The sequence below is a fragment of the Sinocyclocheilus grahami genome, unplaced genomic scaffold (genome assembly GCF_001515645.1).
Source record: "Sinocyclocheilus grahami isolate Dianchi unplaced genomic scaffold, SAMN03320097.WGS_v1.1 scaffold744.1, whole genome shotgun sequence".
Lineage (NCBI taxonomy): Eukaryota > Metazoa > Chordata > Actinopteri > Cypriniformes > Cyprinidae > Sinocyclocheilus > Sinocyclocheilus grahami.
In genome coordinates, this window is record NW_015505923.1 from 183,169 (window position 1) to 203,080 (window position 19,912).

At 38.0% G+C, this 19,912-nt stretch overlaps 1 protein-coding gene across 1 annotated transcript in view; it reads right to left on the reverse strand.

Moving 5' to 3' along the window:
* The window catches only part of adam23b (ADAM metallopeptidase domain 23b), a 47,079-nt gene that overhangs the window by 18,827 nt on the left and 8,340 nt on the right, over positions 1-19,912 (reverse strand). Inside the window, exons 4-17 of the mRNA XM_016245066.1 lie at positions 15,792-15,855; positions 14,053-14,135; positions 13,831-13,894; positions 12,463-12,535; positions 10,321-10,367; positions 8,870-8,935; positions 8,357-8,425; positions 6,701-6,765; positions 6,118-6,217; positions 4,800-4,871; positions 4,607-4,693; positions 4,136-4,216; positions 3,974-4,024; positions 3,115-3,178 (exon numbers count right to left, since the gene is read on the reverse strand). Of these exons, the coding sequence (XP_016100552.1) occupies positions 3,115-3,178; positions 3,974-4,024; positions 4,136-4,216; positions 4,607-4,693; positions 4,800-4,871; positions 6,118-6,217; positions 6,701-6,765; positions 8,357-8,425; positions 8,870-8,935; positions 10,321-10,367; positions 12,463-12,535; positions 13,831-13,894; positions 14,053-14,135; positions 15,792-15,855 (986 nt within the window). The remainder of the gene's footprint in view (positions 1-3,114; positions 3,179-3,973; positions 4,025-4,135; positions 4,217-4,606; positions 4,694-4,799; positions 4,872-6,117; positions 6,218-6,700; positions 6,766-8,356; positions 8,426-8,869; positions 8,936-10,320; positions 10,368-12,462; positions 12,536-13,830; positions 13,895-14,052; positions 14,136-15,791; positions 15,856-19,912) is intronic.

Genomic DNA, 19,912 nt, shown 5'->3' on the forward strand with positions numbered 1-19,912 from the left:
TGTTTCAATGCCTGAAATACGGCCAGCATCTCCAGACAATTGATATACCACGTCATATGGCAACCACTCCACAGACAGGGTGGCCACTCATGACCGCACCCCAACCGGTGAGGGATGCGTCCGTCGCTAGCGTCACGCGGCGACAAGGAGCTCCCAGCACCGGACCATGAGACAAAAACCAAGGTTTCCTCCATATGTCTAAGGCACGTAGGCATCTCCGTGTGACCTTGAACATGTGAAGCGGGTTTCCCCTCGGGGAGAACCCCCTGGTCTTGAGCCACCACTGTAGGGGTCTCATGTACAGCAAGCCAAGAGTAATCACGTTGGACGCAGCTGCCATCAGACCCAGCAGTCTTTGAAACTGCTTGACAGTGAGTGGCTGGCCTTCTTTCACTCTCTTGACTGCAGTGAGGATCGACTCGATCCGAGCAGGGGACAAACGTGCCTGCATCGGGGTTAAATCCCACACCACGCCCAGATAGGTGGTCCTCTGTAATGGGGAAAACACACTCTTCTTGGCATTTAGTCTTAACCCCAACTCTCTCATGTGAGTGAGAACGACATCTCGATGTCGAACCCCTACCTGCTCTGAATAAGCTAAAATCAACCAATCGTCGATATGGTTGAGTATGCCCTGGAGTCGCAACAGAGCCAGAGCAGCATTCACACACTTCGTAAAAGTGCGGGGTGAGAGTGCAAGGCCTAAAGGAAGAACACAATATTTGTAAGCTTTGCCCCCAAAAATGAACCTCAGGAACTACCTGTGATGAGGAAGGATGAGATATGGAAGTATGCGTCTTTTAGATCAATCGTGACAAACCAGTCCTCGGACCTGATCTGAGACACGACTTGTTTGAGTGTGAGCATTCTGAACTTCAGTCACATGACTGAGCGGTTCAATAGGCGCAGATCTAAAATAGGACGCAACCCCCCCATCCTTCTTCGAAACAATGAAGTACCAGCTGTAGAACCTGGAGTCTGTCTCATGCGGAGGGACCACCTCGATGGCCTCCTTCTTTAAGAGAGTAACTACTTCTTGTTCTAATACCAGAGCCTGCTCGGGACCCACTAGAGTCGGGGTGACCCAGTTGAATTGAGGCGGACGAGAACCGAACTGGATTCTGTAGCCTCTTTCTACAGTACGCAGGACCCATTGAGACACATTTGGCAGTAGCTTCCACGCTGCTAAATAATCTACTAAGGGAATCAGTATCTCGAGACTGATCTCTGGTGTGCCCAGAACGGCTGCTCTGGGGGCCTCCGCAGAGGCTGCGAGCCTCTCAGTGCCGCTACATTGCCGGGCGGTAACTGAAAGAAACGCTCGCTGGAGGCGAGAGGAGGCCCGCTGCGCCCTGGAACACCGGCAGGGTTGGCAGAACAATCTCCCGAGGGCACTGGGGGGAGACGGGCACAGTATATAATGCGGTGTGAACCCCTCTTCCCCAGAAGGGCCTGCCCTCGCTAGTCCTGCACCCAAATAGTCAGGACTGTTTGGTCGAGGACCTCTTAGCCTGAAGGAAGGTCCGCAGATCCAGCTTAGGCTTTGAAGCCCCCGACCCAGAGCATTGCTTCTGCCTCCGGTCCCGACGCGGGGGACTGTTTTTGAGTCTCTCTATATGAGGAGCTGGTACGCGGTGGGGACTGCTCCCACCCAGCAGCCCCCAGAGCTGAGATGCAGCAAGGGAGGAACCGCTGAAACGCCGCCGCCTGTTTACGAGCCTCCTGGTCCCTGTCGACAATGGAATTGATGGCGTCGCCGAACAGGCAAGAAGGCGCAAGCGGGGCGTCGAGGAGGAAGACCCTGTCTTGAGAGACCCTGAGAGAGATCAGCGGTTCTTTTTAACGCCGCGATGTTGTCAGAGTTAAGCTCTGACCTGCTGCCGCATACCCCTTACCCACCAGCGCTGATGTTGCACGCAGCGGCTTGGAGGGCAGTGCCGGAGCCTTTAAGGATGATGCCATGCCTGGGGACAGATAGCTAGCTAGCGTCTGTTCAACCCGGGGCATCACCCTATAGCCACGCTCAGTCAACCCCGCCACATTCCCATAATAATCTGAGGCAGGGATGAAGAGACGGGCCGAAAAAGGCCTGGCCCACGACCTCGACACCTCAGTGTAAAGGTCGGGGAAAAATGGCAGGCATGGAGGTGGTGGCCTCGCGCGCAGGAAGCATTCATCTAACTTGCTTCGCTGCGGCTCGGCCTGCTTCTCGGCGGGCCAATCGATCTTTAATTTGGCCACGGCGCGAGTAATCACCTCCACTAGCTCATCATATTGGGGCGATTGAGGGGGCGAAACCTCTTTGACGCCCTCCACGTCAACCTCCTCGGAGGAAGACAGGTGGAGCGTCGAGCCCTCACCTCGGGGAGGAAGTAGCCGCAGAATGGGCTTCCGAACCCAGAGATCGGGCGCTGGATCTGGCGGGTGAGGAAGGAGATAGGGACTCGCCCATCTCCATTCCCTCCGCCAGATCCAATTGCGAACCCCACGAATGCAGCCGCCTCGACGGAAGCGAGGCCAGCTCTGCGAGGAACGCTGGCAAAGGTTCCCTCCTCAAAGAGATCCCTCCGGGATCGAAGCGTATGCTCCCAAGCAAACCACGCACAGGCTGTGTGTATCCCCACCCGTGATGTAACATGGGCAGGGAGGAACACACAACCTATAACGTGGCTTGCTCTCGCCCTTAGAATGCTTTGTCTTAGCGTGAGCTTTAGACATAGCTGGAGCTTATGAACTTTCACAATTGACAGACAACAATAAATATGACTGACACACACAGAGCGATTCGCTGAATGACAGAAAGCTGATGCCCGTGCTTTTATAGCTTCCTGGTCATGACGTCACCCGCCCGTGATGTCTCGCCCAGCTATTGGACTGATTTCACATGTGATTCAGAGCGTGGTCACAGAAGCCGTTCCCAAAGCATTCTCCGATGCAGCTCGAGTTCCTGAAGAGGAAATATTTTTTCCTTCTATTTTTTTTGCCATCACTTTTTCCCTTAGGGTCTCTATAGAAAATACTTCACGTCTGTGGTGCAAAATAAAGTGTATATGCAGTTGATAGCGGAGCATACTGCTGATTGGCTGTTAATGATGACAGGAAATGGTCACTCACTTGGTCCCCAGACATATTTACACTGACTGTCTCTCGTCTTGCACTCTCCAGCATAGCAGCGACCCTGAAAAGACAACACAATCTCACTAATTAATAGTGAAAAAGATATTGAGAGATCAATCAGGCAAATTAATCAGCCAATTACTGGCCTTTTAAGATTATCAATATTAATAACAGAGCCTGCTTGACCAAAATATGCTAACTATTAAGGGCTAATGTAATTTTCTGAGAACGTATTTAGTCTAATTATCAATTGTATACAGTAAATGAACACAACTTGCTACTAGTTTTTTTTTACTACTCATAAATGCATTAAAATTTTATTCATTTACTTTTTCATCGATTTATTACATTTCTGCCATTATTATTTCCAATAGAGTAATAGTAGAATAAGTCATCAAAGCAATTAAATTACACAAATGGAAGCAGGTGAATTATGTATTGACCAAACAAACAAATAAATAAATAACCCTGTATAAAAACTCATCATGTAATATCTTTAAAAATGCTATTTTTTTACCAAAATTTTGATTTATGTAGTCACATTTGGCTACAAAACTAATTTCTAGCATTCAAGCATAAGCGTTTACATCAGAAAGGCTTTAAGATCTTGAGAGGACTGGCCATCACTCACCCTGCTTTCTGCTGTAGATACTGTTCTGTCATTGGCCATTTACAAAAACCCTTATTACTAATAAATAATATCATCATCATCATGTTTCAGTAGACTAGCAGTTTTAATAGCTTCTATTATAATCAGTTTATGAATAATGAATTGATAGCTTGTAGATATGCATTAAATATGGCATTTTTCAGAGTAAACTGGCACTGTAGCGGTTATGTTTTTATGTGTGTGTACCTGGTTGAGGGAGCAGAAGTAACCGTCCTGCTTGTGTAGATTGGGAGGGCACTGCACACACACACACACACACACACACACATAAAGATAGATTAAATAAAAACATGGATAATCAGACCATTATATGTGTTTAAAGTAGTGCTAATACTGTATGTCACTGACCAGCCCTGAGTCTCCTGAGCACATCTCTGAAATGTCACAGTCATTTACTGCATAGCGGCACGAGTAACCTCGAGGATAGAACTGAGACAGAGAGAGAAAGAGAGAGACAGCTCTCACATTCACCTTTTGATTTTTGAAATGAATCGCATCCAAAATAAAAGTTTTTGTTTACATAATATATATGTGTGTGTACTGTGTATATTTATTATGCATATATAAAAACACACATGCAGTACATATTTTGAAAATATTTACATGTATTTACATGCATATATTTATATTATATATATATATATATATAAATATATTTAATAAATAAACATGACATATTGCTCTTACATATATACATGCATGTGTGTGTACACACATATATTATGTAAACAAAAACTTTTATTTTGGATGCGATTAATTTTTTGACAGCACTACAACAAACATATTAAAAAATACATTATCAGACATGTATTCTCTCACCAGACATGTGTTATTGCAGCAGGGTCCGTCGCTGCAGTGCGCACCATTAGACAGAGAACACTTCTTACAGCACTCTTTAATGCACTCCTATAACACACACACACACACAGCTGAATACTGTAGCCGTGTTTAATATTGATGTGTTAAACACAGAGGTTATTTGAGTGCTGTCTAGTGTATCACATGAACTCACTTCTCTTGGTCCACAGTCACACTCCTCTCCCACTTCCACATATCCATTTCCACACTCGGTGTCTTCAAACAGCTGCAGGACACACATGCAAAAACAGGCATCACAGTCTTGATGAAGAGATTTGCAAACAGATGTGATATGAACTTTCAGCAGATATACTCAGGTACAGCTAAAGGCTAAGAGTCACATAAAGGCATTATCTATTAACTAAATATGATTTCGTGAAATAGATATGGTTTAAAAAAAAAAGAATTATATGAATATAATTCATATTCGGTTTAGGTCATATTTGGATTAGGCATGTAGACACATTAACCTGATTGCCATAACCGGATTGAGCCAATATTACAGTTTAAAACAACTAAGAGTAACAAGCATGTCCACTCTTGTGAAAAAGAAATGCACATTATATTTTATATATATATATATATATATATATATATATATATATATATATATATATCAAATAATATTAATGAAATAAAACGTGACTTAAGTGTACTTAAAGAGAGACACTTTCATGACTGAAAACACTTAAGTACACTTTGTTAAACTAGTACATTTTAAATCAATATGTTGTAACAATCTATTGTCATTTGCATGTTAAGCAAACTTATTTTGATGTGCTGACTAACATAATAAAGCACGTTTAAAGTACTGGATTATAATTTTAACTGTATTATTCAATATTACATTTTAAATGTACTTAATTGCAGCTTCATCATTACAAATGTGTAATTACAAATATATTTAAAAACATGACAAGTTTCAATAGAAATGACATTATATTTTAGTTTTTCATACAGTATATGATTGTCAGTGCATTATGCAGTGCACTTATTTCAAAGACAATAGAAGTAAATATGAAATTACATATGCAGACTTATTTCAAAGACAGAAGTAATTATGAAATTACATATAAAGATGTACATCCTACTTAAGTGGGTTAAAAACACTAAAATTCAAATAATTGCATTTAAAATCAATTTCGGCTATAATATATTTTCATTTTCATTCAAGTGTCTGAAACATTACATTCATTATATTCCATTTGCACTCAAGTATGTTCTTTTAAAGTATATTATTTGCATAGTGATTTTTTTTTTAAGTATGTACTCTTTTTTTTTTTTTTTTAATGAAGTGTATTTCTTTTCCTCAAGGGCAAAATATTGGATACAGACAGTTCATCTATGGAAGAAACACATTTTTGGAGAGAGGAAGAGACTTGGCAAGCTTTGATTATAAGAAAACCTTGTACTTTCTCATTCTGAATCTTGAATGAATACTGATGAAGGTGATGCTAATGGTGATGTCTGACCTTGCTGGGTTTGTTAAAGAGACAGGATCCTCCTCCCTTCAACAGGAACTCTTTAAAATCGGTGATACTGCACTTAGAGAAAGTCCGCGAGTGCTGGACCCTGAGAAGAGAGACAAATGCAGGGACACAGTTTTCACAGCTGATGTAAAGAAGCCAAAGTTCACACTTTCAATGTTTGTCTCTATTTCTGTCTATTTTCTCTATTCCACTGACAGACCCACTGAAATGCATAATATTTAAAATTCTCACTATATTAATAAGAAATAACTACACTGTGTGCATACGATGATAATTTGATATCACACACATGCACACAATCTATAAAACACACAGTGTGTATCGGCAAGTGCGCTGATGTTAATTAATTCTTAAATTCTATTGTGTGTTTTGATGCTGTTGTTTGTGTGTAGTAAGTGATGATGTTTATAGGTGGCCACGTAATAATGTCAAAACTGAACGCACGCACGCACACACACACACACAAACACACATACATACAGGAGTCATAATGATAGTATACGTTATATAGACTTGTCATTGTCAATCCCTATATATCACTAAATGTATGTGTAGATCATCTTACCCAGTGTCCTCCATGATACAGCCCAGCCAGGAGTTCACGATATAGATTTCAAGGATATACAGTATATGATGTGATTTGAGTCATCATTTTCATAATGTACATTCGGATGATTAAATGCAATCGTAAAAAGTTGAAAATTGTCATTATAGCCTTACATTCAATAATTTAATGCACTATTAAATAGTTTAGGGTCAGTAAGATTGTCTTTACTTTTGTTGAATAAAATCAATACTTTTATTCAGCAATGACATTTTAAAATGACCAAAAGTGACAGTAAGACATTTATAATTTTGTCAAACAGATTTATATTTGATATAAATACTGTTCTTTTGAATTTTCTATTCAGCATATAATTCTGAAAATAAGTATCATGATTTCCACAAAAAATGAAGCAGCACAACTGTTTTCAATATTAATAATAATAAAAGTTCTATACTGTTCTATAAAAAGTTCATTCAGTCTTGGTGAGCATGAGAGATTCAATAACATTTTTAAAAAATCGTACCTACCGCAAACGTTTGAATATTAATGTAATTTTTGAAGACATTTTATGTGACTTTGGTTCACCGAGAGTAAGGTGACTGTGTAAAATAAGCTGTAGTGTTCACTCCTATATAGAAAATGTCCTTTCGATATCTTTTTGAGGAGTTGGACGTTTGCTGTCAGTCAGTGTCCATGTAATTCACTCACCTCAATGATACCAACCCCATGACTGACAGAACACACCCCTCCAAAATACGCTAGGCTGCTCCTCTCCTAAAATTAGCATTTTCTCAGGCTGTTTAGTTGTTTCACTATTTCACTTTAATGGCAATAAAAATAACCTATTCATTGCTATTAAAGTGAAATTACTGGACCTACACATAGGAGCTTAATAAAAGTGCTCATTTTAGAAGAAAATTTCAAATTGCACTTAGAGGCTTTTGCATCTGAACTCTTCATATATATATATATATATATATATATTGTGACGAGCGTCCCGAAGCTTCATCAGCATCGTCCTGGAAACAAGCGAGGAACACCTGCCCGTCCTCGTCACAGGCTGATCGGTCACAGCTGCAGCTCATCAGGCGGCGGCTACATAAGCCACGCAAGCCCTGCCACCTTTGAGACACTTCTCCATGAGACTGAGCATTAACTCGCCCTCTCATTTCTCCCACAGACAGCAACGTGTGACTGACCAGCCCCACAGGAGCACAGCACGGACCCACTGCACTGGGAAGAAGGAAGAGAGCACTCACTGCACCGGAGCACCCACCTGGACCTTTCTCTTTAGCACACACTCTTGTAAATAAATCCACCCTCCGGGGCATTTGAGCCATCCTTGTCGTGTGATTCTTCACCCCGTGACAATATGTATATGTGTGTGTATATACTGTGTGTGTGTGTATATATACACACACACACTAATTGTTACAATTGTATACAATATAATTGTATTTTATCCATAGCCTACTTTTGTGTTTAATCTAAATTGAAATGGACATTTCTATCACAATCTCTCTCTTAAATTTTTTATTTATTTATTTTTTTTAAAAGGTCCACAAACCACTGGAGGTTCCTGAAACCCAGCTCTATATTGTTAAATGAATTATTAACACAAACTGTTCACTGTAAACTGATCAGTAAGGTTGTTTTAATAACACTGAAACTCACAGCATCCACCAGGTTGACCACGGATTTGGCATGGTTGCGTGTTTGTTGCTTGGTCCTCACTCTCTTAAACTGTGGGAGAATATTCACATCGTTAAAATTATAAAAACATTAAATCAAAAGATCAAACGTAGCACACTTAAACACTATTTTTTTCCTGCATGCCATGTGCAGGTCTCCGTACAAAAGAAATGGTATTGAAGTATATTTTAGTTTATCGTAAATGCTTGTCAGTACATTTGGCTGTAGTTTAACCATATTTCAAAAGCAATAAAATGATGGAATTATATATAAAGATGTACTTAAGTCATACTGAAGTGTGTCAAAAAATAGCAATTATCATGCAATGAAGTGTCTGAAAACATTATATTGCACTTGCAAGTGAATCCTAATTTAGTATATTATTTTCATTATAAGTCTTTTTAAAAGTATGCTAAAGTGTACTTGTTTTTCACAGAAAGGCCAATGATACTTTCACATACAGTGCTATTACTGAAAAATAGCATTTAAACACACCATGCTGTGGTCAATGACGATCATCAATTCAATGTACTTCATCTCCTCAAACACGTTCCTCGGCATCTGGAAGAGAAACAGGACAACACAGCAAAAAAACATGGCTCCGCTTATTCCCCATCTTACAGATGCTGCATGAATGCTCCTCACAAACAGATAAAAGTGTCCTAAGCACTTTCAGACATCACAAACCCTCATAATGGGCTGCTGTTACTTTCATGAGATGAAAGAATGTGCATTGTTCTGGATCAAAGTTCTTGGCTGGATCCCAGTTGGCATACTTCTACAACATACTTATTTAATTTATGAGCTTTAATTTAACTAATGGCCTCAAGACTGGCTGCTTCCTGCACACTGCAAGCACAGCGCAGAAACTACCGTTCAAAAGTTTGTGGCCAGCAAGATTTTTTTTATATTTTGGAAAGTTTCTTATGTTCACCAAGGCTACATTTATTTCATAAAAAATATTGCAAAACAGTAATACTATGAAATATTATTACAATTTTAAATAACTGTTTGTTTTTGAATATATTTTAAAATGTAATTTATTCCAGTTTTTAGTGTCACATGATCCTTCAGAAATTATTCTAATATGTTGATTTGAAATACTTATTATTATCAAACAGTTGTGCTGTTTAATATTTTTTTCTGGAAACTGTGACACAATTTCAGGATTCTGTGATGCATAGGAAGTTTGCTTATTTGAAATAAAACATTTTTTGTACTGTAAAATTATAATGTCTTTACTGTGTCTTTTGATCAACTTAATGCGTCCTTTCTGACTACAAATATGAATTTATTTTTTTCAAAATGGGGTTTTGCCATGACAAATAAAACTGATTGATTGATCCATAATAGCTTCATTGATAAACAGAAGCATCACTTTTTTCAAAATCGTAAAAATGTCTGTGAATCCAAACCTTTTGCACGCCATTATTAGTAAATATTACTAGTTCATAAAACTAAATCAAATAATTAACGAATTTAACAAATGACCTAATTCATTCATAATTACTTGATGTTTTACGTTCATGCGTTTAAAAGTACTCTGGCAGCTTAGACCTTTTGTCTGCATTTTTCTAACACTGAAAAGTTGAGTCACAAACTCCTCCTCCTCAGCAATGCCACGGCTTGTGTGCAACATTAACCCAAAAAGCATGAACGGATGCATATTTCTGAAATCCATTCATGCTGTTTTTAATTTACTAAAATGTAGAATATATTAATACAGTCTAGTATAGATCGTATGCAAATTGGGATGCAACCTTTGTGTAGTAAAAGTGCCAGTACTATTGCTGCTGCTATTGCACAAGTCTGAGTCAATCTGTCTGATATTATGGGATGTGTGCTGGTTTGCATAGAGTGTCATTGGCAGTGTTCTTGCTCTGCTCTGCAGTGGATCACTCTGTGGCCTGTATCCAGCATCATCTGCGTCCCACTCAAACCCTTACAGCTCGCTTTTTCCTCCGTCGAAGCCAAGACAACTCCTCCTCCATGCCTGCGCACACACAAACAAGTGTTTGTTTGTCAGCTTTTCCTATGCTTTTTGTTGGGCTCTTCAGGGATTCAAGTTCTTAGAGTCCCTCCCCAAAGAGAATTCTAATCTCTAACAAAAGTGCATCATTGTATTCAGTGAAAAAATTAGCATATTCTCTATTCTCCAAACAACATCCAGATAATTTTACTGCCTAAAAAAGGGCATCCAGTGCTCCTGCAGTATAATGATCTCAGCTAAAAGTTATGTGCTGTGAAATCTTTTACGTTGGTAAAGGACTCTCAAAGTGCCTCGTACTACTCACTGATTTTTTTCTTTAAGTTTGTAGTCGTGGCAGTAGAGACTTTTAAATGCTCTTCTTTTTTCTGTCTACTACAAAGCAGCCAGCAGACTCATACAGACATTTGTTGAAATATACTTGAATGAATTTTTAAAGAAAAACTTCACCCCAAAATGACAGTACTATATAGAACACTACTATTTTGTACTGTATTATTTTGATGTGAATAATGATGTTAATTGTAGTTTGTCTCTCATAAAAAGCTATAGAAATATACAAAAAAAGTACACAAATCATATGAGCTATGTTAATAGCAGTGTTAATTGGTGCAGTTTTTTTAAAGAGCAGCAAGAACGCTCTTTAAAACATCTGATTTTGTGTTCTACAGAAGAATAAAGTCATACCTTAAACCCCTTGTGAAAAGAAGTACACTTTGGCATACTTTAAAATAATACTTCAAATGTAATGTTTTTGGACACATAATTGCATTTTAATAGCAATTAAATTAAAATGCATTCTAGTTTAAATTTATATTAAATGTAATTAGTTGAATTTAGGCGTTCTTGTTTTGAGACACTTAATATATAGATATACATCTATAAAATTTCACAATTACTTCTATTGAAATATGGTTAAAATGTATTTCTGAATGTACTGACAATATTTCTACTGAAACTTGTATGTCATGTATTTAAATATATTTGTACTGTAATTACACATTTGTAGTGATGAAGTTGCAGTTGAATACATTTAAAATATATAACTTTAAATGTAATATTGAATATCACACTGCAATTAAAATGTACTTTAATTAAAAATGAAGTGTACTTCTTTAAAACACGGCAAAGCACTGATTTAAAAAGTACTTTAAAAAGAACTTTTTTGATATTATTAACTTGTAAGTCGCTTTGGATAAAAGCGTCTGCTAAATGACTAAATGTAAATTATTATTACAAAGTTTATTATTACAAAGTGCAATTAAAAAAAAAAGTGTACTTGAAGGGTTAGTTCACCCAAAAAGTTTAATTAGGCTGCGTTTTACTCACCCCCGAGGCATCCTAGGTGTATATGACTTCTTTCAGACGAATCCAGTCGGAGTTATATAAAAAATGGTCTTTGATCTTTCAAGCTGTTTCATTGCAGCCAGCAGGTGTTGCATTGCTTCAGTCCAAAAGAAGTTAAATAAAAATCGCCCATCCATAAAAAAAAGTGTCTCATACGGCACCGGTGGGTGAACAAAGGCCTTCTGTAGCAAATCAATGCGTTTTTGTAAGAAAGATATCCATATTCAAAACGTAGTAATCACTTTAATCTAGCTTGCGCTCACTGTTGTACACAGAAGCAGTTCCGGGAGCATGACGTATGAAGTCAGTGCTGCGCATTTTATTTAACTTCTTTTGGACTGAAGCAATGCACCACCCGCTGAGTGCCATTAAACAGCTTGAAAGATCAAAGACCATTTTTTATATAACTCCGACTGGATTCGTCTGAAAGAAGAAAGTCATATACACCTAGGATGCCTCGGGGGTGAGTAAAATGCAGCCTAATTTCATTTTTGGGTGAACAAACCCTTTAAGTGTGTTTAAAAGCAGCCATGTCTCTCTTTAAATGCACTTAAGTGGCCTTTTATTTCATTATTATAATATTATCTACAAGTACAGATTTTAATAATATAATTTTAAGATTCGAAGTACACTACAAGTGCATATACAATTAAGTGTACTTCTTTTACACAAGGATGCTAGTATTTTCATTTTTGTGAGAACTCTTCCTTTATCTGATGTTGATGGAGGTGAGTGAGAGCTGTGCTGTAAGTACCTTCCTCTCCTGCAGATGGGGTTTGCTGCAGGATAGTCGTCCTGCGTAACACATGTGGTCTCGCTGTTCCCTCCTAATGAAAAACACAGAGCATGAGCTGCCAGATCTTACCAAGTTCATCCAAAGTGACTTCAGCTGAGCATGTCAAATTATATGCACACATGCTATGGCGCTTTAAAAGGCCTCGTGCTTTTGATTAGTGTTTATAATGAATTGTGCCGTTTGGTTTTTGACTGGGGTTTTTTTAAGAAGAGGGTTTGTTTTTAAAATTAAAGTTGAGAGTGTGTAAAGCCAGTGTGCGTAGGGAGAGAGTGAATGGAGTTCATTAAAGTGTTTACAGTTGCAGTTAATGTGCAGAGGAAATGGCTACACTAGAGCTAGTATCATTAGCAGAGCCATTCACAAAACAGCAGATTTGTATATGTTCTCTCGTATATCTCATATTCTCACTGCAGGCTGTCACTAATTACTCACCCATAGGTCGTTCCAAACCCATAAGACCTTCTTTCAACTTCGGAACACAAATTAAGATATTTTTGATGAAATCCGAGAGCTCTCTGACCCTGCACGGACCGCAATACAACTGAAATGTTCAACAATGCCGTTACTACCTTTCTGGGTCTTGAATGTGGTAGTGGTATTGCTGTCTATGCAGGGGCAGAAAGCTCTTGGATTTCATAAAAAATATCTTAATTTGTGTTCTGAAGATGAACGAAGGTTTTACGAGTTTGGAACGACATGAGGGTGAATTATTAATGAAATAATTTTCATTTTTGGGTGAACTATACCTTTAATGCAAGCCAGTAAAGTCATGGAAAATTGTGCTTTTTGTGTACACTTATAGGACATAAGCACATATTCAACATTCTCATGAGATTTCCCAAACATACACTACCATTATGTTCAGAGAGACTGCATTTTTATTATCAAAAATACAGAAAAACAATAATATTGTGAAAGATTATTGAATTATTCTTTTAGATTATTCTCTGAAGAATGGAAAGTTTGATTAAGATCTTTTTTTTTATGTATTGTAACAATAAATGTCTTCACTCTCATTTTTGATCAATTTAATGTGTACTTATTAAATTAAAGTATCAATTTATCCAAATATCGTAAGCCTTAAAGATGTCTAACTGTACTCTGAATTTACTATCTATCACTTATTACTATTTATGTATATCTCACACATTTCAGGTAAAATCTATAAGAATTTTGTTAAATCTGTACGATTCACTTAAAAATAATAGTAAAATAATTAGATGTTCAGTCATCAATGTGCTTAAGTTTCATAATTTGTACAGAAATGTTTTTAGAGTTAGACTTTGGAGCTGGTTAAAGTAAAGTGTGTATGAAATTAACACTTACCATAGAGTGATTCTGTTTAAGGGGCTCAATTGTGTACACATGGACTCCATCATCAAACATGCCACTGAAAACCAGAGAGAGACAAACAGGCACATTTATCAATTTAGCTGCTTTTATCCAAAGCAACTTACAAATGAGAAAAAATACAGACAGCTGAATAAGTCAGTATATAGTAGAGAAAGCATTGAGGCATTAAGTGGATGGATTCACTCCTGTACTCACTGTAAACCATTACAAGTGGACAGAGCGGCACGAGAGTTGTCATTCCCTCTGATCTGGCCGTGGTAATAACAGTGCTCTCCACCCTGACAACACACACACACACACACACACACACACACGCGTTCAGTTTTGTCCTGTTCCCCATAATGCATTTGTTGCCACAACAGATGTACAGTGCAGAACCAGTGATGTTTTAAACTGACTGTATAGTGGACGTTTTGCCATATAAATGCATGAATGCCAGCATCTAATGATTCTATACTATATGTAATAAAGAGATTCGGCGTGGAGTGTCAGGCTCTCTCTGCATTGCTGCAGCAGAGTAACATCTGCTGGTCATGTGAGCTGATCTGCAGGTGAACCGAGACGCGCTGATTCAGCAGTGAAGTCACAGATGCTTCCTGATTTAACACCTATCAGCATCTCTCTCTCTCCCCTTTGTTCATGCTCTTTTCTCTGTCTCTCCCTCTCTCTCATAATCCTCATGTTACATCTGTCATCTTCCAGAGACATCTGATCTCTACCGTCACATAACACTGCAGGCGGTTACACTCGAAAAACAAATGGTTCAGCTTATTGAGATATGATAGCTTCCAATTAAATTATATTCAACCAAAACACGACACTGAGTTAGAGGAGATAATTACTTACTGGTAACATAAACACATTTGACTGTTTTCTTGTACTCCTAGTCTTTGTTTTATTTTTAAATGTAAAAAAAATACGGTAGCAACATTTTAGGTTTTAACTTAAATTTACAGCTAAATACCGTAATTCCATTAACTGATATAATGTTACTATACTAACCCAATGAAGTACTGAAATCTGTTTTGTACCTTTGTAATACACTGATAACCACCAAATGCAGGTGGTGATGAGAAAGTCACATGACGAACCAAAGCCCATCACAAGCAGCTTTTAAATAATAATATATAGAAGGTGCACAGTGTCATTCACACAAACACTAAACACCATCACGGTAACACACATGAAACTGAAATAATGCAATAAACATTCATTTAACAACATTAGGTGTAACATACAACCCTAATATACAAAACTGATAAGAAAAAAACTAAGAAGAAACATAGTTATTTCAACAAAAAAACATCAAATTTGAAATGTAATGCAGGGAATTCTGGGAAAGTCCATTTACGGTTACTAACTGTAAATTATACGCTCTTTTTTCACTTCCAAACGGTATACTACCGTAAAATTATCACCGTATATAGTAGGGGAATTTACCGTTAACCATTTAACAGGTTTTTACTGTAGCATTTTTACAGTCTTTTACCGTTAAATTCACGGTCATTTTTTACAGTGTACCCATGAATTTAGACTGACATCTTACCCGACTATAGTGTAATTATGAGTTTATACTTCTGATGCATACTCAGAAAACCATTTTCCATTTGTGTCCCAGAGATTTATTATGGATATCATTAACAGGAAGGATAAAAACGAATTTATTGCAAGGCAAACTGAAAAAACAAACAAACTGACTCTACCATAATTTACACAGTATAATAAGTATGAAAGCAACTGTACTGTTTTGGTTCCTCAATTATAATAACAATCTTGGTGTGTGAGGTACTGTACAGCAGTTTTCAAAGTTTTCAAGTGAAATTATACTGTAGTTATTATTAATGCAATGATTAAAACATATGACTACCTATTCTCTAAAAAGTACACACAGTACAGTGTGAAAAGACAAAAAAATGAATGTTTTTGGTTCATACCTTCCAAAGGATGGGCTTCCCATTCTCATAGTATATCTCCACATAGTCTGAGGACAGCAGGTCACTGGAAAACACACACACACACACACACACACACACACAAATATCAACTGGCACAAATCATCTGTTGATTCTGGATATCACAAGACTCTGGTATTCTGGCTCAAATTAACATAGCGGCCGCTTTCTGAGCCATATCCTTGGCTGAAGACTGTTTGTTTTGAAAGGAAAGTATCTGAGACCAATTTTGTTGGACTGGACCCTATAATTCAGGCCAAGTGTCACTGAACTCAGTTTAACATATGTGCAACACATGTTTTCTGCATATTTTCAGCACTTCTGTTGCATACACTACATGCAAGTACTATTAGTAAACTTATATATATAAGAAAGTATATTTAGTAGATATAAATGCACAGTTGATCCAGAATGACTATTTAATAATTCCTGTGGTAATTCACTCAATGACAGTGGCAGAACATGCATTAGTCAGACTTACTGTAGCAAGAATGTATAGAACAATTTGATGTAATTAAAAATTTAACTTGTTGTTATTATTATTTTTTTTGCATAATATATCTCTATATTTGTAAATAGAGTTCACAAAAGGCTATTTAAAGCAAATAAATAAACAAAATTAAATAAAAGGATGAATAAATAATAAAATACAATGAACAAAATAATAATTATAATCGGACACACACATATGTGACCATGGACCACAAAACCAATCATAAGGGTCCATTTTTGTCTAAATATTGAGAAAATCATCTTTAAAGTTGTTCAAATGAAGTTCTTAGCAATGCATATTACTAATAAAAATTAAGTTTTGATTTATTTATGGTAGGAAATTTACAAAATATCTTCATGGAACATGATCTTTACTTAATATTCTAATGATTTTTGGCATAAAAGAAAAATCGATAATTTTGACCCATACAATGTATTTTTGGCTATTGCTACAAATATACCCCAGCGACTTAAGACTGCTTTTGTGCTCCAGGGTCACATATACTGTATATGATTACACTTTAAATTAGTGAACACATATTCACTATATACTGTTTGCCTATTAGCATGCATATTACATATTACTAGCATATTACTAGATTATTGGCTTTTGGGAAAAACTGAAGTACTACAACTGATGTCCTTCATTCATTAAACATGTAAAAACACATGAGTAGATATCTTTTTCAAGTTTTGTGTATGCCAGTAAAACTTTATATTAATATACAGTATATATAGTCCTCCATAAAATGTGCTGCACACATCTGAATATTTGGGTTGAAGTGTTCTGGAACAGTGTTGTAAATACAACTTAACCACTGATTTCTAGTTGTGTCCTCTTTTGGAAGACCAAACAAAGTAGTTTAGCTTTTACAACGAAACAGCGTCACACACGGCGGCCTTGAGTGAGCAGAGGCCGGGGGCTAGAGTGAGCGGAGGCCGGAGGGCTAGAGTGAGCAGAGGCGGCGGGCTTGAGAACGGCACGGCCGGCGGATTCGACGAAGGAGCGTCCGGCGGGCATGCGGCAACCACATGTGACGACCCCGGGCTGGAGAAAGGAAAAATTGAAATCGCATCATATGACCCATTTAATGGTTTGTTAATCGCGAGAATTGGACCTTAAAATAAGTTGTGACCAAAATATGAAACAAATTCTTGAGAACGTAGACCAGTGAAACTGTATAGGCATTTCTGCATATTCTACAAAGGCATTTTCTCAGTTGGCAGCCCTAATCATGGAGCAGGACAGCAGTGATTTTGTGTGTGCCCCAGAATGACTGTCCCATCTGCACTGCCGGGATAACATACTGTAGCTGTACGTCTGATGCCTTCGGTCAAAAGAGAGCAATCTAAGAGGTGCTTTAGACTGAGACTGACATCTTCACATCCGTTGGTGTGAGTATTTATGTAAAATAGAGGTATAGGCAGTGTTCAGTGTGTGTCAGGAGGTGACACTGATTCACCTTCAGCGTCCTTTAATCATCACAAGCCTCGACTTGAGTCAGCGAGGCAGAACACACAAATATGCACTCTAGCTGACAAACCACTAGCGCTCTCATTCTTAGCTGACTGCTCACTTCAACAGAAGCCACTTTATGCCAGAACGGCGTTTTCCTGTAACCTTGTGGAAATGACTCAAGCACACAGTGCAGGTTAGCTTGGGAGCAAACAGGGTTGCGGCAGCGTCTGAAGGCTCAGATCAGAATATTAGACTACTTTTAGCATTAGTGGAGGTGTGGGGGCGGGTAAGGCTAGTGTGAGGGAATAACAGGACACAATGTGATGTAAAGAACTGTAGGTACTGCACCCTTCTCTGTGTTTGGCCTTGATCTAACAATGCTATTGACCCAGTTTTCCACAATAATTTTTTAATAGAATACTGTAATGTTTATTATAAATAATTTATCCGTGCACTTCATATTTTTTTTTTTAAATTCATGTGCCCTCGTAATCTTTAATCAACAATGTTAACTTCCCCTCCCCCTCAAAACGACTCATCTTCTCTTCCGGTCACGAGCTATGGCGCAAGGAGCTAGTGACTGAGGGGTAAACGCTGGGATAAACAACAGGGGGGAAAGCTGAAGCTGATGCTTCACTTTATAGAAATCAATGCATTGACCAGTGCTGACGCAAGCCATGGGGGAGTACACTACCCTTAAAATTGAAAGGATATTAGGATATTACCACAACATTACTCTTAGGACATCGCAAACAATTTTTTTATGAATATGACTTAACCTGATGGAGGACGCGCTTAGTCATTCAGGCAATCTCTCTCTCTCGCGCGCGCTGTAAGGTATGTTTTGTGCCGTTGATCATCCTCGTCATCATCTTCCTCAATAAATTTAAAATGTCTTCATGCTAGGGTGTCGGCGGTGAATCCAGTGGAGAGACCATTGTTGTGGTTCACGTGCTGAATGTTTAAGTCTGTGTGTGACTTCAGTTTATTACTGCACGCTATTTAAGGATTATATAAATCCATTTAAAAGCATTTCAAGGTAATTATGAAATATGAAAATTTAAAAAGTTCATTAATAAACGTGAAGTAATTAGAAAATAGGTTACTTTCTAAAAGCAACCTATTTATTACTTTACTTCCCTTGAAATCAAATAACTCTGACTTCATGATGCATTGCAGCATTTACAGGAAGATAGTTAAAGTAACATAAACCAAGTTCCAAGTGTCCTACCAAAGGGAACGCTAATCACTATAATGTTGAGTTAAAAAAACACACACATTTTAGGAAAATCAACATCAATTTATGAAGTTAGCTTATGTGATGTTCTCTCAAATATTTCAGTTGTATTGAAAATTCAACATTCAAGATGACTTTGGGAAACGAGTGAATGCAATTAGTGAAAGATAACTGCAGACATGGAGGAAATGGGTGAAAAGTCTATTAAGATTTATTTTCTTCTGTTGTTATGTTGCACATTAGCAACATATTAGTGCACTGCTGCCTCTTACTGGTTTATTAATGTCATTGGTTCCTTTGTGGCTACTTGAATATTTTAAGTAAGTGTCACTCAAAACAGTAAGTAAATTGCCTGGAGCTGATCAGTGCTGGTCGCTGAGGATATACATCAACTTTGCGCTGTGGATCGCCGGATCGGCTTTCACCATGGACGAAGCGGCAAAGAATGTAAGTACGTTTTTTATATTTAAAAAATTTGCCACTGACGATTCAAACGCGAGTTTTGAGCAGTGTAGAGTAGCGCTTGTTGTTTGTCATTTCTCTGATCACAAATGCAGACATGGTTTTATGTTTACGCGGCGCGATGCAACGCAATGCTTAAAAAGACAGTATAAGTCATTATAATCCGTAATTATGTCCCCACTGGATGCAACAAATGCCTCGTTTATAATGGGTTTTAATGTTTTTGTCTCATCGCTCCGGCCGGACACGGCATCACAGTATGGTGAGGGGCGTAACATTTGCGTCACCCGCTCGAGGTATTCGGACAATCACAACGCACTGGATAGCTGGCCAATCACAGCACACCTCACTTTTCAGACTGATGAGCTTTGTAAAAATTCAGAAAGGCGGGGCATAGAGGAGAAACAATAATGTACAGTATGTGGAAAATAATGTGTTTTTTTAACCTTAAAC